Source organism: Barbus barbus (assembly GCF_936440315.1).
Source record: "Barbus barbus genome assembly, chromosome: 37".
NCBI lineage: Eukaryota > Metazoa > Chordata > Actinopteri > Cypriniformes > Cyprinidae > Barbus > Barbus barbus.
The window spans coordinates 20065432-20091192 of record NC_136715.1 but is presented as its reverse complement, the minus strand read 5'-3'; the positions used below and the strand labels follow the sequence as shown (position 1 = coordinate 20091192).

The following is a 25761-nucleotide window of genomic DNA, read 5'->3' as shown; positions in this document are numbered from 1 at the left end:
TATAAATTTATTTTATTTTACTTAATTTACTTTCCTTTATTTTGTTAACCTGGCAACAGGCAATGAAGATCCGATCTTAAGTCAAATGATTTGCCCGGATTGCGATTCATTCAATTAGCGAAATAATTTGTGAACACACTCAAGTTCCCTAATTTGCAATATGCACGCCGAAGTTTTTATCTGAATCAAAAGATTCATAAACCCGCTCCGAAGTTCCTATCTGAATCAAAAGATTCATAAACCCGCTCCGAAGTTCCTATCTGAATCAAAAGATTCATAAACCCGCTCCGAAGTTCCTATCTGAATCAAAAGATTCATAAACCCGCTCCGAAGTTCCTATCTGAATCAAAAGATTCATAAACCCGCTCCGAAGTTCCAATCTGAATCAAAAGATTCATAAACCCGCTCCGAAGTTCCTATCTGAATCAAAAGATTCATAAACCCGCTCCGAAGTTTCAATCTGAATCAAAAGATTCATAAACCCGCTCCGAAGTTCCTATCTGAATCAAAAGATTCATAAACCCGCTCCGAAGTTTCAATCTGAATCAAAAGATTCATAAACCCGCTTTGAAGTTCCTATCTGAATCAAAAGATTCATAAACCCGCTCCGAAGTTCAAACCCGTTCCGTTCCGAAGCTCCTATCTGAATCAAAAGATTCATAAACCCGCTCCGAAGTTCCTACCTGAATCAAAAGATTCATAAACCCGCTCCAAAGTTCCAATCTGAATCAAAAGATTCATAAACCCGCTTTGAAGTTCCTATCTGAATCAAAAGATTCATAAACCCGCTCCGAAGTTCCTATCTGAATCAAAAGATTCATAAACCCGCTCCGAAGTTCCTATCTGAATCAAAAGATTCATAAACCCGCTCCGAAGTTCCTATCTGAATCAAAAGATTCATAAACCCGCTCCGAAGTTCCTATCTGAATCAAAAGATTCATAAACCCGCTCCGAAGTTCCTATCTGAATCAAAAGATTCATAAACCCGCTCCGAAGTTCCAATCTGAATCAAAAGATTCATAAACCCGCTCCGAAGTTCCTATCTGAATCAAAAGATTCATAAACCCGCTCCGAAGTTTCAATCTGAATCAAAAGATTCATAAACCCGCTCCGAAGTTCCTATCTGAATCAAAAGATTCATAAACCCGCTCCGAAGTTTCAATCTGAATCAAAAGATTCATAAACCCGCTTTGAAGTTCCTATCTGAATCAAAAGATTCATAAACCCGCTCCGAAGTTCAAACCCGTTCCGTTCCGAAGCTCCTATCTGAATCAAAAGATTCATAAACCCGCTCCGAAGTTCCTACCTGAATCAAAAGATTCATAAACCCGCTCCAAAGTTCCAATCTGAATCAAAAGATTCATAAACCCGCTTTGAAGTTCCTATCTGAATCAAAAGATTCATAAACCCGCTCCGAAGTTCCTATCTGAATCAAAAGATTCATAAACCCGCTCCGAAGTTCCTATCTGAATCAAAAGATTCATAAACCCGCTCCGAAGTTCCTATCTGAATCAAAAGATTCATAAACCCGCTCCGAAGTTCCTATCTTTCTTTTTAACCCATCACTATACAAGCTTTTTAAAGCATTACAAGTGAATTCGAACATAAATCACTATATTTATGTTTTTATTTTTTTGCTAATTGTTTGAACTAAACGATTGAAGTCACGAGTTTGAATCCATTGGAGCGGTTCCAGCGTAAATAACTCAAATCGGTTTTTCTGTTCCTCCGTTTCCGTGTCTTCAGCCATGTTTACACAACACTGTTTTATGACATTAACTGAAATAAACGAAAAAAGTACGATGTTTACAAATAAAATATCAATATTTCCAAATCTACCAACATCTTCAGGTGAGGTAACTTCTCAGGTAATATCAGTAGCATGACCTACTTCGGATGCGGCTGAAATTACAACAATAGTGCAGAAAAACAGTGACATGGTACAGCGACTTCAGAAAACAGAGTACACCCAGAGATTTTTAATCGTAATACATTTATTTGAGCAATATACAATATAAACATCAAGCACTAGGGGACATCAGGTCACAGTTTTGGGGGTCCTGTTAGTCTCCAGCCTTCCATTTTTCCAATCTTGGTGAACATAGCCAAAGTTCCCAGACCAAAACATGCTGTGGTACCTGTGATAGCACTGTGTGCTAAACAAACAAAAAACACACCAGCAAACCCCTTTAGACTCTTCTTTAACAACAAGAAAAAAAGACACCAGTGACCTTGAATAATTATGAAAAACATGCGAGTATGTACTTACTTCGTGCCCCAAGGAAAATACCCGAAGCACATCCACCAATGAAATAGTTGGTTGGGTCGTCAGGTGCTTCTCGGGCCTGTGCGCTTAGACAAGTGGCCATTCCAAAGACGGCGCCCATGGCGGCTAAAAGGGTTGCAAACAGGAAACTAGTTACTGGAGCAAGTGTGTGTGTTGCCATCTCATATAACGGATTTAAACTAAAAATATTCCATTATACTGTTCTGACATGTCACAAGTAAACAAGGCCAACACAAGCAACTGTAAAGATAGTATTTTAAACTTGTATTCAACCTTGTATGACGTGCTGATAGAGCAAAAAAATTATAGAAGATGAAGGCGAATCACAAAGACAAAGGCTGCATCCAAAATAGTACACTTCCCTATTATATAGTAGGCAAGTGAAAATACTAGCATGTTCAAATTCATAAAATAGTAGACAATAATTCTGAGGCCACTAGAGAGGATTTGTTAATGACAGTGATCCAACACAACTGACACTGGTCACATGACAAATGTTGTACGTCCGAATTACATTCACTGTACATGCATTTTAAAGGCAGCCAAAGTCTTTCACCAACACATATGACCTTGATCTTACTCTCATACACACACACACACACACACACACACACACACACACACACACAAGAGTGTTTCCATTTCTACAGATATCCCCTACAATGAACGGGACCCCAGCTTATTTGTCTTACCCATGGTGACAGTGCCTGATGTTGCTCTGGTCAAAGCCTCGACAGCTGTATCAGGTGGAAATGCCACAATGTGGTAAGCAGAACCTACCAGCCCTGCAGAACAACAACAGTAGTAGTAATAAAGCACATGAAGCTTTGTTTAATAAAGCAGGCCATGCCTGGTGACATCTGCATCATTATGAGAGTCATACAATCAACGATTTGAAAGTGATAGCAGCCCTGGATATCTAAAATACACACTGACGCCACTTTATAGTTAGATAAACCAACTAACCGACGGAATAAGTCGAACAATATGAATATAAGACAATTATGCGAACAGCGCGCTGATGTTATTCACTATTTCACTAGCTAGTGTAACTTACATGCTAACAGCTTAGCCTTTAGAGCGCATAAACAATGCACATGTTAAAAAAACACGCTCAAATGATCCCCTAGAATCCAGATATCCAGCAGACTAACCGATAGCAGTGGCTATTTTTGTGGTGATCCATGTTTTGGCAACGCAGTCTTTGCCCTCTTCTAGATCCCAGTAGCCCATTTCTGCATCAAGGACACGACTGGATTATCGCGAGAGTTCTTCTTCTCGAGTTTATGTGCGGTTGGTGCATTACTGCCACCAACTGGTATGGAGCGTGATTTTCTTCTCCCTTTAAAAAAACTAGTTATGGGGCATACATTTATCTTTTGAGGTAAAGTGTCTTCTTGATCGCATTCTTGTAATGATGTTGTGGATCTAGTCGCGTTCACATACTCAACGCCATCCTCCTATCCCCATTATACACGATCCAAGGTTATTAAAGAGTACTATAATTAAAACCATAAAAAGTTACTTGCAATAAAATAAAATTACATATAAAACAATTTTTTTATTTTACCTCAGCTAGTTGTCTCAAAATATCTCATTTTCACTTAGTTTAACTAGATGAAGGCCTACTGAAATATCTAAAAAATAAAATGAATAACAACTAGACATTTTAAAACAACAAAAACTAATAAAAATACACAACAGAAATACTTAAGCTTTAATTAAAATCAACATGCATGCAGAAAAAAATAAAAATAAAATCTAGCTCAAAATATCAGTGATACTACAATATGATCTATTGACTTAATGTTATGCATAACTACAGGTTCAAACGAGTTCAAATTGTTGGTTTTATTTCAGCTGTAAGAACATATAAAAAGGAGAGAAAGAAAAGAAAAAGAAGAAAAGGGAGTCTTCTGAAAGGCACCATACAAAAAACATAAAGCCTATAGCCTACATAAATATAGCCTAGTTTTTTTTTATTTTTTATCTCTAATCCTTGATTTGATGCAAAATGAACGGTTTTCTATTGTCAAAACATTAAATATTAAAAGTGCACGTAAGTAAATAAATAAATAGCCTACGTGCATATACTTCCCTGTAATTTCCCTTTTCATTTATGTAAACTTGTCTTTAAATAATTTAATTTTAGCATTTAGATATTATTTTGAATTACTGGTACAATCTAACTTAAAAAAAACTGAATTATCAGCATATTATTATTATTATAAGTGATAATAAAAAGGCCCCAACATCAAAAGGAAAGTGCATTTTGTAATCACTGCTGCCTCTCTGTTTCGCCGACTCTGATTGGCCAGTGGCTCCAAATATTATTTCCGGGTCAGCAGCTACAGGTTGCTATGAAGTTGGTGCAGATGACACCTCAGCTGACTGGAAAACAACACAAATGGCAACACCTGCTTATATCGGACAGTGTCATAAACCTCGTGTAAACGCGCACTGACGACTGTCGCTGCATTACAAACGCGAAGAGTCACGCGCGTCGCTGCTGAAGCGTCACGCATGCAGAGATTGAGAGAGAGTTCAGCAGCATACCATCCGGACCCGCGAAAGATGATCAGCCCAGCGGTACGGGGTTGTCGCGGGTGAGCGAGAGCTTAGCGGACCGGTGCATCCCGAGCATGTCGTCCCCGTCGCCGGTGCAGATCAGAGAGGCGAACGCGCACCTGGCGGCGCTGCACAGACGGGTCACAGACCTGGAGCAGAGGCTGGAGGACGCGGAGAAAACCGTGCGGGAGCAGGCGGAGAGCCTCATCCGCAAAGATGAGCAGCTGAGAGCTACCACGCAAGAAATCACGGAGGCCAAGGACAAGTAGGGGAAGAATATATTTACTTCCTTAAAGGGATAGTTCATCCAAAAATGAAAATTCTGTCATTAATTACTCACCCTCATGTCCTTCCAAACCCGTAAAACCTTCGTTCATCTTCGGAACACAAATTAAGATATTTTAGATGAAATCCGAGAGCTTTCTGACCCTCCATAGACAGCAACGCAACTACGATCAACGCACAGAAACATAGTAAGGACATCGAACAAATAGTCCATATTATATCAGGGGTTCAATCATAACTTTATGAAGCTACGAGAATACTTTTTTATTTGCACACAAACAAAAATAAATATAGCTTCAAGCAGCGATTCGGGGCCAAGCCCCTGAAAAACAGCACAAATTGAACGAACGTGAAAAACAGCCGCTTCGGATTTATCAGTGAGAACGAACTTCAAATGAAAATGAACGCAGTACGGATAAAAACATTTATTTCTAATCCAGGAGCAAAGCAGATTCGTACAATGCTGATCTGGATAAGAAACTAATCGAAACCGCACACACAATTTCATAAAATTGCACCACGCGGGACTCGAACCCACAACATAACAAGCTTCAGGCTTAACAGAGTGCGCCACTTAGTTGATCCACATACAACAGGCTGCAGAAGTGAAGTTTAGGTGTGAGAATGAGCTCACAAAAGCATGATTTAGCATTTTAGACAGATTCGAATCCTAAACTAATGTCATACTAAAGTAGGTTAACTTGCTGAAAAGTCACATTAGAACGAATGGCAACCAATAAGCATGCTACACTAACTAGCATAAATCAACAAGCACAGGCATTTGATGATTTTCTGACTAACTGTTCAAACGTTATAAGCCAAAATGGCAACTTTTCATATTCAAATTTCATCATTTTCCTATGATCCGTTCATGGGGCTGCCATAGACCCCCATTGGACGAGAAGAAAACGAAGCATCAGTACATATACAATAATTACTTTATTCAACAACTCCTCTCCTGCAGCATGCCGCCATTGTGTACAGAGTATCAGGATTCATGTGAATGGCGGTGCTGCTCATGCATGCGCTGTTTACTTGATGCGGAAGCAAGTGCATGTGTCATGATACTCTGTCCACAATGGCGGCGTGTTGCAGGAGAGGAGTTGTTGAATAAAGTCATTATTTTTGTTTTCTTTGTGCACAAAAAGTGTTCTCACGGTGGAACCCCTGATGTCACATGGACTGTTTTACCGATGTCCTTTCTACGTTTCTGGTCCTGGGAACATTACAGTTGTGTTGCTGTCTATGGAGGGTCAGAGAGCTCTCGGATTTCATCAAAAATATCTTGAGATGTGTTCTGAAGATGAACGAAGGTCTTACGGGTTTGGAACGACATGAGGGTGAGTAATTAATGACAGAATTGTCATTTTTGGGGTAACACAATCGTATCATGCTGTAGATAGGGGTGTAACGATACATCAGTGGTTCGGTTCGGTTCACGTTTTGGAGCCACGGTTCGGTCCGGTTCGGTTTGCTGTGGGGGTAGGGTTCATGTCATCTTACCAGCAATGCTAAGGAACAATAGATTCACTTAAATCAATAATAACAATAACTTGACTTAACTTTTTCTTTATTAACTTTGGCTTCACATTTTTAGTGCAGTCAGCATACCGGAGTAAACAAAAATGAAATAAATACCTCCAATGTAGACTAGTCAGAATAAAACATTTGTCTCTTTAGTGCAGCCAGCTTACCAGAGTAAACTAAAATGAGATAACTCCAATGTAGGTAGTCAGAAAGGTAGGTAGACAGCGCGTGTCTGCAGAACGGGATGTTTAATCACCCAGTTGTCTGTAATGTAGTGCGCTGTGATCGTCATGAAAGACTTAGTTGCACGGGAGGTCCACCCATCCATAGTTAAAGCAATGAATTTAGCATCGCTCAGGTCCTAGTTTGGCTTACTTCGCTGTAAAGGTGAGGCAGCACATTCTGACTGAAATGTGGTCGGCTCGGTAATTGGTATCTTGGCTCCAACACACTTAGCAAATGTGTGAAGCCGTCGTTCTCAACGACGGAAAATGGCCGTATATCTAGCGCCATGAAAACACCTGTTGCCTTTGTAATTGTTTGAGCACGGTCGGAGTTAGCTTGTAGCTTCATTCTAAAGGAGTGGGAAAAGTTTCCTGTTTTTGAGGCTTCTTACGTGTGCCGCTTATATCAATGTTGGGGTGATGTCTCCGGAGATGCGCTTGCATATTAGACGTGTTTCCTGTCGTATAAGAGAGTTTTGTGAAACTGTTACAACAGATTGTGTGCGCTTTGTCTACGACATAAATTCCATTCCTGTACTCCACTGGAAAACCAAAGTGTTCCCACACAGGAGACTTAAATGTGTCCGGGGGATCTGCAATTTCAGTACTATGTGAAGCAGCCATCCTGCATATACTAGCAACCGAGTGAGACGCTCACTCCCAAGTCACGTGAAATGACATGCACTTGGAAAACAGTAACTTTAGAATATAATATTTAGAACAAAATTTAAAAAGCTCTTATTAGTCGTTACTAATACAATTTAATCAAATGTAAGCAAAGACAAATGAATAGTTAGTTAGAGATAAGTGCCATTAACATCAACAATGGGCAGCAGGGGGCGCGAGAGTACCGCGGTACACGACGAGATTTCCGCGATTCGTATCGTGGATGGTGTATGGCGATCTTTCGGTTCGGTTTGTGATATCGTTACACCCCTAGCTGTAGATGCCTAATATTGCATTATGTGACATCAATACGATGTATACGTTAAATCAGAAAGTTCAATTAAGCTACTCTAAGTGACTTTTGCATTCAAAATATCCCTGAAGTAAAACATAACAGATATTACTGGATACAATGGTATAAGAAAACGCACCTGGCAGCTTTTGACTGTTTAAAAAACAAAATAGACAGCGGCCCACGCCTGTTAACCAATCAGAAAAAGAACTGGTAATGTTGTGAGGGGTGGGCTACATGTTACCAAACAAGTTTCCTCAATCACTCAGCTGTTCAGTGTGTAATTCTAAATTGCTGGGAATTATTAAAGCAATAGGTCACCCCAGAATGAAAATTTAATCACCATCAGGCCAACATGTGGATCAGTTTATTTTTTTCATTAGAACAGATTTAAAGAAATTTAACAGTCCAGTACTTGCTCACCAATGGGTCCTCTGCAGTGAATGGGTGCCGTCAGAATGAGAGTCAAAACAGCTGATATAAACATCACAATAATCCACATGTAATCCACACCACTCCAGTCCATCAATTAACATCTTGTAATGTGAAAAACTGTGTGTTTGTACGAAACAAATCCATCTTTAAAAAGTTTGTAACTTTAAACTTTTGCTTCAGGCTAAAATACGAGACCATGATAACATTTCCTCTTCAGTCCCTGTTGTCCACTCACATCAAAACCAATGAATATATTATACAGAATATATCATATATACAGAACTCTTTTTGCTTGTAAAAGTAGCTTGACCTGTGCATATTTCTCTCCTGATTCAGATGAGCTGACTTTTTAACTGGAGGATGTGTTATGGATTGTGGTCTCAACAGCAGTTAGAAAACATCTTAATGTTAAAAACATCTTAATGATGGATTTGTTGATGTATTTATCAGCTGTTTGGACTCTCACAAGACGATATGTAGTTAGAATTGCCTCAAACGTGAATTTTAAAAAAGGCATTGTTTTTAAGAATTTTAAGTTTACTTGACAGACATCTCAAACTACCACTATTGTCCTAAAATATCAACTGTTTTCAAAAAGACACATCAGCTTCAAGAGAACAAAACATGAAAATGTCTTCATAACAGACTTCAAAGGGACAGTTCAACCAAAAATTGATGGTATGACTGAACTATTGGTGCAACTAATGGTGCATTTACTGCAGCTTTAATTAAGTTAATTATTTAATATTTATTTTTTATATTTATTTTTCATGTAGAGAGATTTTCTTCCTCCATGAGAAGCTTTGTCAATCAGAGGAATCCATCCATAAACTCAACCAAACGATTAAGGAAAAAGATTCTCTAATCGGACAGTTACAACACCGATGTCAGCTGCTGGACAACATTTGCAAAAGCCGTCCATTATTGGACAGCATGCTGGCCCAGATGGCCGAGGCAGAGAGGATGGGGCCTGCCAGTGACTTGGGGAAGCCCACGATCAACAGCTCTCTCATGGACGGAGAATCCAACTGCAGCCCCAGCCGCCTCTCCAACCACAAAGACTTCTCCCTCAGCGAGGACGACTCTGACGATCAGGAATTAGATGGGGTTGTGTTTGGGACCACAGTATGAGAGTCTCAGTTCAACTGCTCCTCATCTCAGGTTTAGCAGCCTGTGTGTTTTGATGGCTACAATCGATTCAGTGTCTGGTAAAACATCAGTTGGATCATAATACAGGTTACTGGAGTGTGAATGGGATGCTACTGTAAAGAGCGAATGCCTGGTCAATTCTGGCTAAATCTGTGCGCAAATTGGTGCAAGTATGCCACATATCTTTTAGATTTGTCCCTCAGACTACTTCAGTTCTCATTACTGAATGACACATTTTTTTTTAATATTTAGTTTCAGTTTAAAATAGACTAATTGCTTAATTGATCTATATTCTTCTCTTTTTAACTTTAAATTTGCATATGCTTTGATATTTCTCTGGTTATACCTTATGGAATTATAGCTTTACATGAATATTAGAGAAGAACGTTTTTAAAATTTGCATTGAAATGAACTGTTACATGCAGTCCACCTGCAGTTTTATTTGTTACCATGATCCAGTCCTGTTTTAAAAATCTGGGAAAATGTTTTGGACATTGCATGCTTACTGTTTTGTTGGAGCCTCTCAGTGAGCAATTCCAGCAGTCATTGACAATGTACAAATTATGGATTCTTGTTCGAAGAGCCGTAGGAGTTGGATTGAGATGATTTAGACCCAGTGTTAACCATTGTACGCCATGCATTGGTTACAAACAGACAGGTTTGCATCATAAATTTGACCCTTCGTCTCAAACTTCCATATTAAAATGCAACACAATAATTTACATACCTATGCTGGAAAGGAATAGCTCACCCAAACTTTTCAATTTTGTAATTTGCTCAACTTCATGTCATGTCCTGACAGGTTCCAAACCTGTATTACTTTCTTCTGCAGAACACAGCATTTAATTTGAACAAAGTTGGAGTCCAGTGGGAGTGGGGGGGCTATAATGGCATTAGTCATTGGACTATAATGTGACATTAAATTGTTACAATTTTCTATACAGATAAGTCAGTGCCTAAAGTTAAGTTCAGTGCTAAATATGTAAAGTGTGTACTTTTTCCTCAGAAACACAAATATACAGCAAGTCATGCAAACCCTAATATTAAATATTTTAATACGGGTTGGGTGAACTATCCCTTTAACTTTGCATTATTTGTATTCCTTACATGTGTGAGTTCTTTTGGACACATTTTTATTAAAAAAATAAAATAACTTCACAGAAAGGCTTGTTAATGCATTAGGTATCATAAATGAAAAACATTTTTTACAGCTTTAATGATGTTTATTTATAAATATTCTGTTCATGGGAATTGATACAATTTGAATTGTTAAATGTATTATTAGTGTACACAATCGAACATTACTGAAAAACTGAAAATGTTTTCCTCCACTGAAATTAAAAAATTTGTGCTGGAAACTCACAAGGATCAGAAGTGAATCATGGGAGTAATCCACAAAAGCACCATTGTGCAGTTGAGCTTCAGCGCTGAAGCTCCCGGCTGCTGTTAATGACCGTGTAATTTAAGGTGCATGTATATAATTAAATGATCTATGCAGTGAAGTTGTTCTCTGAGAGCCTCCCTTAATAAAACAGTTAGCTCTTAAAATAGAGCTTCACCAGATAAACCAAGCAAGCTAAAGCTGTTGCTTATGCATTTACAGGCTCATGGCTGAGAAATCATAAAAAGTGTAAAAACACGTTTTTTTTTGTTGTTGAATATCTTATATAGCTGTTTTCTGGGTTGAATGAATCATGTTACATATTTACATGTACACCTAAAACAGCTGTCCTATTTCAGTTCGAATGTGATGCCAATACAATAGATATGGTATAGGCCTTTCTCCAAATTCATTTTGTTCATTTAATTCGGCCTAGCAAAATCAAGTCTATGCAAGCGTGTCATATTTTGCCATATTGCCAGATGGAGGGGAGCCATAATGTAGTGAGTGAGTGCACTGATGATGAGGCATTATTCATGTACAGTGTGTCATGTGTTCTGTTAAGATGTGATGGTTACACAATACTTTCCGGTTCCTTTTAAGAGTTACATGTGGTTTTGAACTGCAGCATGTTACATATTGGGGCATGCCATATTTGTCGTGCTAGTGCACTGTACAGAAGTGTGTTTGCTAACATTTTTCTCTACAGATAAGTAAAGCAGTGCCTAAAAGACTGATGGTTACTTGTTCAATGGAAATATTTATTCTGAAAAATTCTAATAAATTATTTTGTTATTCTTCAGTGCTAAATGTGTACTATTGCATGTTTCCTTAATTAAAATGGTAATATTTCAATGTGATTTCCATCATTCTGACCGATGCTTTAGAAACATCCCAGTGAACACTGCTAATAGGGATTAGAAAAGTACATTTGTAGCTCATTCAGTCAAACTGATGGATAAGGATTATTTGTAGCACAACTTTAGGATTTGAAATGGTTTCAGTATTTTTGAGAGGAACTTCCCTAAACTAGAGGTGCCTCCTATAATCTAAAACGCAGTATGCTTGCTACCAAAAAGGTTGATATGCAGGATATAATTCAGATCCAAATATTAAATATTGCATTCACTAAAATTGGAGTACAAATTAATCTTTATTTCAATATTTACTTAGACACTTTTCTCTCCATTACATTCTTTCCATTATCATTAACAGGACAAATAAACATGTCAGTAAACATGTTGCATTAAAAGTGCTTCTGTTGCACTGCTCTCATACAGACTCAGTGGAGAAAAAGACTTTATAATGCATCTTTAATGGAGTCAGTGTGGTAGCAGTACCTTCCCTCTACCAATGCAGTTATGAAACCCTTTGGTCCCATCAGGGCCGACGGGCTGGCGAACAACCAGGACACTTAAAGACCTCATTATCTGATTGGGTGACACAGGGTCGCCCATCTCAGGCTGAATGACCTGAGCAGCATGTTTACGTCTCTGGACCCAAGGGCTGCTTGTGAAGCCCAAGTCGTCTGGGGAGAGCTCACCCGAGGCCTTGTACCTGCCGAAGGAGGACGTTCCAGCTACAGTGGGCGAGCTGCTGAAAGGAAGTGTGGCCAGAGGAGAGGTCACATGACTGCAAGGAAAAAGCTTACGAGGCAGGAGAGGGCTTCCTACAGGACTGCCAAGGGGATTCCTGAAAGGGTCAGAGCGGAAGGTCGATATCCGCGGGATGGCGAGGGGGCTGCCGTAGAGGGCCTGAGGACGGGAGACTCTGCGGTTGGGCCGGGGCGAAGCAGGGGTAAAATCAGACTCTGAAGAGCTGCAAAGAGCTGAATCCTCCAGAGAATAAAGGAAGCGCCTGGACTTTCTGTTTGGCTTTTTCAAACTCTCATTGTCAATACCTTCTTCAGACTCTTCCTCCACTAGACCGTGTCTCCATCCTGGCTTACGAGTTCCACGGCTTCCCAGCAGGACCACACAAATGCCCCTTCCTCCCTGCTGCTGCTCTTCCTCCTTCAGGGCTTCGTAGGCCTTGCGTGCGCCCTCCAGATACTCATACTCCACCACAGCACACACTTTGTGCCCCAGTTCCAGGTGTTTCTTAGTATAGCGCTTCAACTCCATAGGGATCTCTTTTCCTGGCCGCAGAATGCGGAGAGATGAGATGGTGCCGTAGAGGGAAAACACCCGCATTGCGGCTTCCATGATGTCTAGCTGCTCTACACCTGGTGACCCGTTTTCCTCATCTTTGACACCGTCTAGGAAGTTCCAGGCCAGAAGTAGCTTGCTTGTGGGAATGCACAGGAGCCAATCGGGTACCGGAGTCCTTCGTCGCACCTTGGTTCCAATCTCATTCACTTCCAGCTGCGGAGACATTCTTGCAGCCGTCAGGGTGGTGCGCCAGTCACGTGTGAGATCTTTAATCTGTGAAAACACGAATCAAAGCACACAAAAAAAAAGATTTTAATGTTTACTATAAGAAATGGAACGGTTTTCTGAACAGGACATAATTATTCAGTAAAATACTGTAAAGTTTGCAGTTTTTGGAAGTGAAAAAGAACAAGTCATCTTATTTACAGTGGAAAAAACAAACTGTGTAACACTTTACATTTCAGGGTTTCTGCTTAATTTTTTCTTATCAATTATGTAAATTAGAGTTTTGGGTTACATCTTATGATGTTAAATTAACGTTTAGGCTATTGCATTGTTTTAGTGTTGCGTTACCTTTATGCGGTCTTGTATTTGTATGACACTGTGCACCTTCTATATATTAGTATCTACCGTACTCAGTCTGTGGAAAAGATACTTTTAATGAGTTGATTCATCATATGAATTTCTCTTTACACCTATATTTTTAGGTGGTTGTCAGCCAATTATAAAGGTACAAAACATTTAGTAATTCAGAGGGTTGGTCTTTTAATATAAGTTTTTTTTTTGTTTTTTTTTTTAACTAAATTTAAATTCAACCAGTAAAACCTAAAATTTGGACAACCAGTTTTTTTTTTTTTTTTTAAACAGTTTATTTCGTTATAACACTTCAAATCAGATCGAGATGATGCTGGTTATTTGATCTCACCTTCTTGAAAGTTGTCAGCAGCTTCAAACTAACATAACCCATCTTGTTTCTTTGGACATGTTTTAGCAGAAAAGCATCATCTGCCAGATTCTCATCAGAAAGGTAGTTCTCCAGCTGGGCAGCAATTTTGTGTGTCAAATCATCATTTGGAGGAATCCAGAGATCATCCTCACAGAATTCCTCCTCAAAAACATCAGTCAACTCAGTTGAACTCCTGAAAAACAGTTTTGTTTTTTATAATATAAAAACCCCCAAAATATCTGGAATTAGCCTAGTGCCTGTTTAAAAATCTTCCCTGGGTGGATTGTTTAGATTAAAATTGAGAAACTCTTCAAGTTGTTTTGATATTCCATATATTTTCAGAAATATTATAAACTTATCCATTAACGTACCCATCCAAACTATCATTTAGCCCATCATCGGTGTATGAGAACGGCCCCTTTGATTGCTGAGTGTCTTCACAATGGAAGATGTCAGTAAAACCGGGTGAGGACATGCTGTTGACACATTTGATCTTACTGACAAAACTAAACGTTAAAACATGTGCTAATTAGTTGTTAAACTGTGTTGTAAACGGCCTACCTGACGTCTCTCCTGTATGTTTCCCTGTATACCGCCACACATCACCTGAAGACAGGTGATCCTTTTTAGAAATCTGATTTATACGTCCTTGCGTCACAATTAAAAACGAGGTATTCTGGGCAACGTCATGCTTGCTCTGAAACAAACAAGGTAAATTATAAATTCATAAGGGGGAAAAAAATACATTTTCGATTTTATAAATAAAAAACTATAGTCTCGAACATTTTAAAAAATATTATTTGATATTAAATAGTAGGGTACATATGCATTGAATGCAAAGTGCCATTTGGAAGCCTAAATTAACTTGAGATTGTATTTTTGTCATAACCACCAAAAGTTGAAACCCCAGCCATATTGTCCAATTACACGTTGTCAGAGGCATGTGCTCACTCAGCTTCTTGAGCCAAGTGGATTTTTTGAACGCAGATTATATAAAAAATAGCCGCGTTATAACCAATCACACACGATTCTGTTGAGCTTATGAATGCAATGGCCAATCAGAGGCGTTCAGATGAGTCATCGCTGAAACGACCTGCTCTATGCCGTGTTCTCTCATCAGAAACAATAATGTACATATGTAAGAGATTCATTTCACAGTGTAAACAGCTTCAGTGAGTATAATGGGAGTTTTGAACTCTGGCTAGACTGAAATCAATGATAATGTTCTTTGATAATGGAAATGTTATTTTCACTCTTACTGTATTAATTTATTACTTACATTTTTTTTATACAATTCACGTTAAATACACAGTCGTATTAAAAATATTTTATGACATGACACCCATATTTAAGTAAAAACACGGGTTTTGTGCGTAGTTAATAGATTACACAAACACTTTGCATGCATTTGAGAATGAGATATTGCATGATGTAGCACAGTTAACACGTTTATGAATATTTAAAATAAAAAATGAAAGATTAAATTAAAACCAATAAGCCTATACATGGCTGCTGTGTGTCACATGACAAGCATGACAACGATAAGTGCATGACGCCCCTGCACGTAGCCTCTTTTCCCAAGTCGTTCATAAACGTTTAACAGGCGTGTTAATTACTTTGTGAGCCATGCATTTTTGGAGATCCTGTAGACTTTATGCAAATCTACCTTTGACCCGACTTGTGTGTGTACTGTGAGGGATGAGGTGTCAAGATTAAGTGCATTGTGTATTCCAAATGAACTGGTACCACAGGGGGTCCGTGAGACGGTAGTGCCCCCCACCCCACCCTCCACTAGGCTTCCTGTATTTTAGGACTATTACCATTCCTCGTGTTAAGGACAAGTTTTTCCTCACGTATGTACCGTTCTTCAGAGAGCACGACGAAGCTGTTCTGAACTCCTGCTAATTATCTAACACTATTCGCAGCCAATAAACACACTCAGGATAATGTGTGCTCAAGCATATTATAATCACAGTAACTGTTGCCTTTTAGATGCAAGTGTGACCGGAATTAAAGCTATTGCTGATAAATACTAATAACACCGCACAGAACCATTTTCGCGATTTTTACAACCACAAGTTAGCAAGCAATCAATGCACTTTAAATAAAACAAGATGCAAACAATTAATGCTCATTAAATGATCAATTTCTGACTGGTTAGGCAATGGCACCAAAATGTATCTACACACAAAAAAATATTTTTTTTTAGCATTTGTACTTTTAAATCACCGTAGGGCACAGAAAAGTTCCCCTAATAGAACACTTAACAAGTTTATAAGCCATTTTACATTGCAACTGGATGAATGAGCCATTTTACAATTAAATTACCATGACATATCATCACCAACAGGTGGCACTCGTTGATAGAAGATGGTAATGATTGCTGAAATGCTTTGAACCTCATAGTAGCACACTTTATCACTTTTAAGATTTTAAGTAGCATTTATTTACTATTAATGACCATTTATAGCATATTTCAGTTTATGACAAAATTTCAGTTAATTCCAAGTCGTTTATAGAGAGTGACAAGATATATTGCGCCACATAAGCAATTAACAGCAGGTGGCGCATTAGAACAGGGAACTGATTCAATTCAGTTTGAGATTATTGATTTGAGTTATTGATTATTTGACTGATTTTAAAAGTAATTTTAGATTCATTTGAAACGCATAAATGCAAGCCATGTCTGAAAGTGTTGTTGCACGGACATAAACACACTGTGTTTATTATGTTTTTATGTTATAATATATTAGGCTATGACAGAATTCACTCTGAAGGCATTTCTATTGAAGAAAGCAAATCGATGAAACAATTAAGTTTCCTTAAGACGCTGACCCCAGTGTTTATGCAGACGGGTTTCGTAACTCAAGCACAACAAGGTCCCATGACCACATTAACAGCTCTGATCTTGTGGCTGTACCGTCTATAATTAGCCGGTGGAACTGGAACAGCCTGGGTGATGAAAGTTCCAGGTAACAAGGAGACAGAAACTCTACTACCTTCCAGGTAACAAGGAGACAGAAACTCTACTACCTTATAGAGCCTCTGCATTGACTTGTGCACTGTTTAATTTTAATGCATCATTTTCATGCACGCTATTGCATCGGGGTGAGAATTGGGAGTCACGAGTCACCACGAACGCAAAGGCCTTTCGACCAACCGGTTTTTGCAATTTCAGGATGTGCCCAAATATTATTCAGAAACATTATGCAATCACTATTCCTTTCCTATACATGTGCTATACTTGCAACTCAAACTAGAATATAAATATAAAAAACTGGGTAAAATTCTGGCTTTATTACGTTTTGTACACGAAGCAAACGTTTCAGACAAAACTGCAACATGCACATCGAAAGCACCAGGGAAAGTCCATCAAACTCGGTACAAACGAATTGAAAGCTACCGGGTGCGTGTTGTACTCGCTGTTCTGGCAAATATTCCCCGAATCAGCCCACGTGGGGTCTCAGCAGGAGTTTCCCCCATCACCAATGACAGAGCGAGAGCGAGAAGCGTGTGGAACACTGCTAGCCAATGAGAAAGGCGAGCGTTTCTCAAAGCCGCGCCCACTCGAAAGCGGTATAAAAGCGAGGGTTTCGCCGGACGTCGGCAGAATCAACTTCTCAGACACAGCGAAACGAGCTAAGGAATATTACAACTCCGAGCGATACTTGGATTACATTTTGGCCAGCACACTTTGACTGGATTTTAATATTTCCGAGATCTTCCGGAGACGTGTGGATTACTATTATCTGAAGCAAAATGACTCTGGAAGAAGTCGTTGGATGCAATATCACTGATAAAAAGTAAGTTCTTTATTGCATGCATTGCATACACATTCAGTGCGAATCTCAATCTTAACTATACAGACAAGCATCCGACTGTCGCTTACCATAGTCCGCATGTTTTTACAGAATGGACACCGTGAGCCAAGCATTGGAAGAGCTGCTGGTAGCAGCACAGAGACAGGACTGTCTTACCGTCGGCGTTTATGAGTCTGCAAAACTCATGAATGTGTAAGTATATACTTATATCTGACTTTTACACATGCTACTCTATTGCTTTATCCCAACAAACCGGAGACTAATTGCAATTCACTTGATCTACAGAGACCCAGATTGTGTCGTACTGTGCGTTCTGGCCACCGATGAGGAGGACCTGGATGATATTGCGCTGCAGATTCACTTCACGCTCCTTCAGGCGTTCTGCTGCGACAACGACATCAACATCCTGCGGGTGTCCGGGCTGAGACGCCTCGCACAGGTGCTCGGAGAGCCAACCACCGTGGACAACAACGAGCCAAGGGATTTCCACTGCATCATAGTCACTGTAAGTAGACTTAGAATTGGCTCATTGCGTGATCATATGCAACATGCATTCAGAGTTTAATCTTAATATCGTACGACATTGACTGACGGTGTTTTCCACGTGTTTTCACAGAACTCTCAATGCCAGCCACTCAAATGCCAGGCACTGAAGGATGTGGGCAACTACTGCGAAGAGAGCCGCTGCAAAAACCAATGGATTCCTTATCTGTCCCTGCAAGAACGCTGAACGAGTCGCAATGCTTGATACAATGAAAGGATGAACGAGTCATTCTCTGCGAATGAAAGCAAAAGGGCTCTGCACCAGCCGCCGTTGACTGCTGCGTCATGCGAAGGGGCTGTGAGAGGGGCAAGTGGAGCTCTTGGGACTGTGCGCACGGGACCGGTACATTCCACCCTGCCCCACCAGCTTGTCGTGTCCTCCGTGGGGGAAGAAAAAAAAGTGGTAGCGGAGGAACAAGTTGTGGGAGCATGAACTGTGAAAGGCTGCCTGTCGGCACAAGCTGTGCCGGAGAATTTGCACGCGGGCGGCGTGGGCGTGCGATGGGTTGGAAAGCGATCAGTGTGCGTCACTATCGCTGCCTGCTGGACGAACATTTTCAATGATCTGTGTATGTGCCGGACTTTAGTGACTATGAACTGCAGTGGCATTTATGCCAAGCTACAAATGGACTGCAATCGCTTCTGTTAGACTGCACTGAGAACGACAGTGTTTGTGAAACTAAATGAACTGAGTTGAGAAATGCATACTATGAATTGATGCAAGTTATTTCCAGTAATTTAAATAGAGTAATATATGCATTGCTGCTCGTGTCAAATGCAATATTGTTTCAATAAATTATTGATTGAGAATTGTACATCTGTCTTATGTTTTTGCTTTGGGGGTTGGGGTGGTAGACCATTAAAAAAACGGGTGATAAAGCAATACTATTGCAAATGCAGAATGACTTCCTTCGGTCAAAGTTTAAAATGACAAAAGACTTCCTGTTAAACGTCCTTGCAAATCCAAAAAGTCTTGCCAGGTTTAGTTTGGACCTTATGAGTGAGAAGGAATTACCCCACTGAGGTGTGAATACATTCAGTGGAAATGTTAAGAAAGAACAAGAGCCCTAAGTGACGTGCAAACAAATCAACAGTTTGCCAAAGGATAGTCTTCTTATCCTGGAATCTGCGTCATATCCTTACTGATACACAGTTAATTATGAAACCGTACTGGCAGGAATGCAGACTTTACAAGTAATTCCTGTTCAGTTCCGTCTTCTTTGGCAAGCTCTGCTCCTCCATCAAGAGACTGTAAAGAGCTTGCATAACTTCCAGAAAATGATCTGACAACATGATCCATATAAAATCGCTTTTCAGTAAGTGATTTGAGCTTATATTACAGGTATCTTATCACAGGTCTCTTGCTGTTTGTAGAACAATCTCTAATTGTTATGTAGCAGACAACTTGTAACACATATTACACCAGCAGAAGTCCCACTGGGCAGACTGGGATCGTGTTTTCCTCAAGGGTAAAATGGTGATGCTTCATGCTTCATCCTTTCACGGCTTGGTCTGGGTTACTATAGGGCAAAGCTTTAACAATTAAGCTACCACTATCCTTTAGTAACACCCTGGCACACTTATTTGTCAGCTTTATTTTTCCAGCTCCATCCAGTTGCTGTTCAGGTCAGCGTTGTGAACTCGAGATGGGAAGAGCTACATAGTTACACAACACATTTGCTTGTGAAACTAAACACCACCATCCTGGTAGGGTGAAGCCAGCTAAAATGGGCTATCAGGTAAAATGGGCCAAATATGTCTTTAGCATCATATCTCTTTCAATTTTTACAGAAAATCACAATAACCGATCTTGCATTGTTGCTTCAACACCTGTTGACATGTAACAATAATTTTTATTGGTTTGAGCTTTTTTAAAGGTGGGCAGGGCAGAGTGTTACATGAAGCTTGTCAGAGAAATGGGAAGGTAATTGAGCCTGACATAGAAAATTTCATTAATCACTAATATAATCACTAATAAGGGTACTCAAGCAATTATAAGTAAGCTTACCAACAAAGCAAAGGTTTATGAACAATGTTTTGACATGCTCTTTCAAATAAAAAAGTTTAATTTATAAAAGAAACTTTGATTTTTGTGAAAAAGGTCATTTTAGGTAGAAATGGCTGGTTAAGCTAAAATGGGCCAAGAAATTGAGGGTGAAAATAGGTTTATAGGCCTAGATATGCATCCATACAAAATCTTAACAGTTTGTTAAAAAAATGCATTGCAGACAGAATGGCAGAAGGACAAGCAAAGAAAGGAAACAGAGACAAGAAGAGAAAGAGAAAGAAAGGAAGATGTCAGTAATAGGGTCTACACACACACACACACACACTTTTACACAGAAACTGAGGGTGAAAATAGGTTTATAGGCCTACTGTAGATATGTATCCATACAACATCTTAACAGTGTTTAAAAAAAATACAAGCATACACACATGCATGCACACAAAAGACACCAATGCACAGAAACACACATCTATACAATATGATCAGTTCATTTTTAATTGCATTGTTCAATTAAATATTAATTCAACTTTCTATTTAATGAAATACATTTATGGTCTTGCTATGGCACACTAAAGACAATAGTGTTAATTTACTACGAACAATAATATGATTTAAGCTGAAATGACTTGTGTTGACATCTCTTTTTATATTGGCCCATTTTACCCGAATGTATTGTCGTGACTCAAGAAGGTACCTGCTGATACTCTAACTCTCATCATTTTAAAACTATTATACTTTTTCACATTTAAAAAATATAAATATATTTAAGAGACCCATGCTAATTTATAAGAATATCATTAGATCTCGTGCATAGCTTATTTGATGGTATTAGAAGTCATTTACCAAAACGTGGCCCATTTTAGCTGACTTTGCCCTATTTAGATAACATGCATACACTGAGCATTTGCTCATTTATTGCTAATCTGAAGTAACAACATGCTTGTATTACAGGCTACAGTTACTGTTAAATTGAGCGCGTTTGATTCCTATTGAGGGATAATAATAGAAAAGAGGATTCAGAGTTTCTAAAAGTAGTCTCCTTTGAGATGGAAAGACATCAAGCATTTTTGTCGGGCATTCCCTGAGCTGATTGTGCGTCTGACGTAGCGCGTTTCTGATTACGCATTGGAACCCCGGAAACGTCATTGACCATTTAAGGGCAAATCTGAAAGCGCCTTGTATGTCTCTTCTACTCAACACCAGCGCCAAATATAATAATTTAAACAGAATTCTCAGTGTTCAAAGTATCACATTATACATGTTTGTTTGGATAAGCCGAGTCGTGCCCAGAGCTCCTGCCGCTGGTATGTGAGGAATGCGGAAACAGTTTCCATAGATGTGCAGCATGAATGCGCGAGCCGTTTCCCACAAGGTGCAATACTGAATCATGCTGTTTTTATTATTGTCTTATCGTGATCACGGGGAGAGACTAGAATGAGATGGCGAAACAGTCATTTAAATGCTGATGACATGCTATAACTCTCCTAAACGTGGACTGTGATGGACATTTAGTTTATTGTAGACATTTCTCAGGATAAGGTATTATCATTTTTTCAAATCCAGCTTTTGTATAGATACATCAGGAATTGTTCTAGAATCAAATCTGGGAGGTTGCCTCTGAAGTTAGTGAGGGTGCTCTAGCATTGAAGGGAGTGTTCACTCAAAAATGAAAATTCGGTAATTAATTACTGATCTAAACCCATAAGAATGGGTCACCTTCGAAACACAAATTAAGATTTTTTTTTATGAAATCTGAGAGCTTTCTGACCTTCCCATAGACAGCGAAAAGTAGCAAGAACATCAGCAAAATATCCATGAGACATCAGTGGTTCAACCGTAAGTTTAGCCTTTGATGCAGAGGTTGAGACAAACACTAACGCATTTATTAAACAATTCATAACAGCAAAAATTGGGGAAAATATCAATTTAATTATGTCAATGTCCTATAAAGTAATACAAAACCAGGCCGCCAGTGCAAATTACAGAACTGACATGAATACACATTGTGAAAATAAATATATAAGCAATTAATTGAAACACTGATATACACAGAAATACATTTGTGTTACTATTATATCCAAATTCTTTTAAAAGCATGACCAAGAAATAAGTATAGAATAACAGATACACCTACACAAGCTGACTATAAAAAGCAGTATTTTGTAAAAGCACTCATAGGCAGAAACTCTGGGCCCCTGGTGAAATTTTCCCTTCTCATAAAGCCTTGATCTGTGTGCGCTGTGATGACTAGATGCCACCCAGTCTGTTTCTGTTTGACTCTGGTCTCTGAGGTCGTCAGGTACATTTAGGCTGGCAGTAGCGCTTCTTTCCACCTCCACCCAAACGAGCAGCCAAGACGTGATTCTGGCCGAGTTTATGACCCATCCTGCAGAGCAGACCAAATTAAATAGACAGTAAAACTACAGCTTGTGAATGCTCTCATTTTCATTACACTGTATAAGTCTTTAATCAGCATTTTATCTCATCACTATAAACACATTGCTCATGCTTAATTAAAGCTACCAATTACTAGGTTACAGCAGATGTTGACAGTGTTTTTAGAGAAAGGGGCTCTATGGCTCGCCAGCTTACAAAGAACAAGGATATTGCTAGAAGCTCTCAGGAAATTATTGTTACTGCATCAATGTCATTGACAAAAAAAAAAAAAGTTTATATAAAACGTATGTATGAAAAAAATATGTGGTAAATACAATTTTGTATTTTGATTTAGTGACATTTTCATTTGTCAGGTGGTTTAACCATTGAGTAAAGAGAAATGACTACATCTGAAGTTATTGCAAAAACAAAATAAATGGCAAAAAAATATTAATTTACAATTAATGTTGTTTAAATGTAAAAAAAGTAAAATATCACAAATTTTGAGCTGTGCATTTGGTCAGTTTATGACAAATTGAATATCACACACACACACAAGCAATATATATAAATTAAAAGCAATATATATATATATATAAATAAAATATTATAATATTATAAAATATAGTACTTAATGCATCTTGTTTTCCTCTTCATTTTTTAAAATTCAGGAAGATTATGCATTTTCCACCTTAATGTTTTTTTATCACAAAAATATAAAAAATATTTTAATTCAGAAAAGTAAAACTTACAAAATTAATAATAATAGATGCTCATAGAAGAGGTTTTATCACAAACAGAAATACAATTATCCCAAATACAATTATCAAAATAAAAACAGGTATAAATAAAATTAATTTGTATTAATAAAACATTTTTTATCTTTTTATGATTGATTATTTTAAATCTTTTTTATGTAAATCACTTTGAATTACCAATGTGTATGCAGTGTACTCAATAAATTAAAAAATATTATTACACATGTAGCATTTTGTAGCCACAGTAATCTGCATGCTTTCACGAAACACATCCCTGCTGCAGGAATCAGCTGGGTGAGCGGTGAACTTAAGGTTTGGGGTGGTTCTTCACTTTCAGTCATGGTGGAAACAGGGAGTGGGTGAGCTTTAAGAATATGTGCTATTGTACGGTACGCTTGCAATGCAGCTGACCAGACAATAGCTAGCTGTGTGTTCCTTTCCAGACTGCTGGAAAAAGCGTGCAAGCGTGCAAGCGTGCTCAACCCTAGAGGCGTCACACCACAGCACAATAGCAGCAAAAGACTAAATTTGCCTGAACGAGACTGGTAACCGGAGTCCAAAGTGCTGGCGAGTGCTGACGTGGGGTGGGGAGGGGTTACAGAAACAGAGAGCCTTTTCTTTCACTTGGCAAAAGCCCTGGCTGATTTAAAGTTGCTGACAGCATTTAGTTCAGACGGCAGGGCTATTAATAGAAAGGCCTGCCGGAGTATTTTTAGCACAACAGGGCTATATTTATATCTCAGGGAGTGGTGGCCTTGTAAATAAAATAAGGGGCTTCTTGGTTCTGTAATGGATGTAAAAAAAACGAAGATGGATTCTCTTGCCCCTCCTGTGGTTCTCCTGAATTGGCCCGAAACATCTTTGGCGTGATTGAGAGCACAACAGAGCCTCTCTTTTGTAAGTTGTGTGCAGTGCTGGACGGTTGGGACTGAGTTGCCGTGCATCTTAACCATAATTACAGACTTGTTTTAAGCCCCCCACCACCCAGTTTAGCCTGAACTGTAACCAACAAGTCCATCCACACCCGCACTCTTACCATATGAATGCATATGTCAGTGATTGAAACCAGTCTTTAATTAAATAAAACCGCACCTATTATACTGACCTCTAGGGTCAGTGACAAATACAGGTGTCCAATGTAAGGAAAAGTAACTACCTTTTAAAACGCATCTGTCAAATCTTAGAAACAAAATCTTAGTATTCAGTTTCATTTCATACAATTAAAAAAAATATATATATTTTTTTACATTTTAACCAACAAACAGTTTCTAAAAACAACTGTCTAGTGAAGACTAATAGCATATTGTCTTGATTTCCTTTCTGTATATTAGAGCTTTTCAGCAGAATTTGGATTTGTCTTGTAGGATATCAGAGACTGAATCAGACAAATTTAAGATTCGCTCAGAATATCGAAACATGAGAAGCTGAGATTCCACAAAGAGGGGCCCAGGACAACGTCATAAATCTGTCCAAATCCTAGCGCCAACTAGTCTGAAGCAAGCAAACTAACCAGCAAGCTTCTTTCACAGAACAGCTTACAACCTATGAGTTATTTCTCTGCATAGAAATAACCTATATTATGTTTGTAACCCACACATTAGATTATCATGTTTTAATCAAATATTATGTATGTTTTTTGTTAATCACAATTGAATAGCGGAAGGATTCAGATGCGTGTTTGGTATGTATGAGTGTGAAAAATCATGCTTTAAATGTTTCTTCCATTCAATTCTTTGTCAAATGTATCATATTCTGGTCATAGAAATCACATCCAAAAGTATACTTTGCAAGAGTGAGTAAAATTCGGACCTTGTGACTGATAACATGCTGATTTATGATGGAAGGAACACCCCTAGCTAAGATAATAGCTTATCTAATTGGTCAAGACACCAGAGGGGATGTGTCCAGAAGCCGAGTTTAAAAACTCAGGACACCATCAAACTCTCTCTTCGTACTCTTAGTCACCCTTGGTCCTCTCCCTTCTCATCTTCTCTTTTGCCACCGCGTTTTGACGCGTGCTCTGGCCCACATGCCAGCTGCTACCACAATGAGAAGAAAACCAACCTAGTCTCTTTACATCCCTTTATTCTTTTACTTTAATTTCTTTTCTTTTCCGTTGTGAGTTTTGTGTACTCAGTTAAGTTTTGCCGCTACGCCTCGTCTCCGATTCGAGTCTGTGACTGCCTCAAAACTACAGACACAACTCCATTGACTTCCCAAGACGTCACTTCACAACTACTGAACTCTCAACCAATCAGACACTTCGGGGAACCCCCCTGTCTGCAACAACGACGACGACACAAAAGAAACACAGGCAAAGCAAGCAAGTAACACCTCCAGTTCTA

The 25761-nt window shown here is 38.9% G+C and overlaps 4 protein-coding genes across 4 annotated transcripts; 2 read left to right on the top strand and 2 right to left on the bottom strand.

Moving 5' to 3' along the window:
- Nucleotides 1-1981: 1981 nt before the first annotated feature.
- Nucleotides 1982-3607, bottom strand: LOC306857243 (NADH dehydrogenase [ubiquinone] 1 alpha subcomplex subunit 11-like). Its single transcript, XM_079397075.1, has 4 exons — nt 3442-3607; nt 2980-3072; nt 2270-2392; nt 1982-2156 (listed from the first exon to the last, which is right to left on the bottom strand). The coding sequence occupies exons 1-4, from the start codon at nt 3518-3520 to the stop codon at nt 2044-2046; spliced, it is 408 nt and encodes a 135-aa protein (XP_079253201.1). The 5' UTR covers nt 3521-3607; the 3' UTR covers nt 1982-2043.
- A 996-nt stretch (nt 3608-4603) lies between these two features.
- On the top strand, nt 4604-11667 carry vmac (vimentin type intermediate filament associated coiled-coil protein). The gene is made up of 2 exons (XM_079395928.1): nt 4604-5120; nt 9061-11667. Exons 1-2 carry the CDS (start codon nt 4930-4932, stop codon nt 9413-9415), a joined length of 546 nt encoding a protein of 181 aa, XP_079252054.1. The 5' UTR covers nt 4604-4929; the 3' UTR covers nt 9416-11667.
- Nucleotides 11668-12136: 469 nt separating this feature from the next.
- LOC306857145 (la-related protein 6-like) lies at nt 12137-14385 on the bottom strand (the record flags this gene model as incomplete). Its single annotated transcript, XM_079396883.1, has 3 exons — nt 12137-13237; nt 13890-14103; nt 14282-14385. 3 exons carry the CDS (start codon nt 14383-14385, stop codon nt 12137-12139), a joined length of 1419 nt encoding a protein of 472 aa, XP_079253009.1.
- A 3133-nt stretch (nt 14386-17518) lies between these two features.
- gadd45ba (growth arrest and DNA-damage-inducible, beta a) lies at nt 17519-19089 on the top strand. Its single transcript, XM_079396898.1, has 4 exons — nt 17519-17713; nt 17822-17923; nt 18017-18236; nt 18348-19089. The coding sequence occupies exons 1-4, from the start codon at nt 17670-17672 to the stop codon at nt 18459-18461; spliced, it is 480 nt and encodes a 159-aa protein (XP_079253024.1). The 5' UTR covers nt 17519-17669; the 3' UTR covers nt 18462-19089.
- Nucleotides 19090-25761: the final 6672 nt, after the last annotated feature.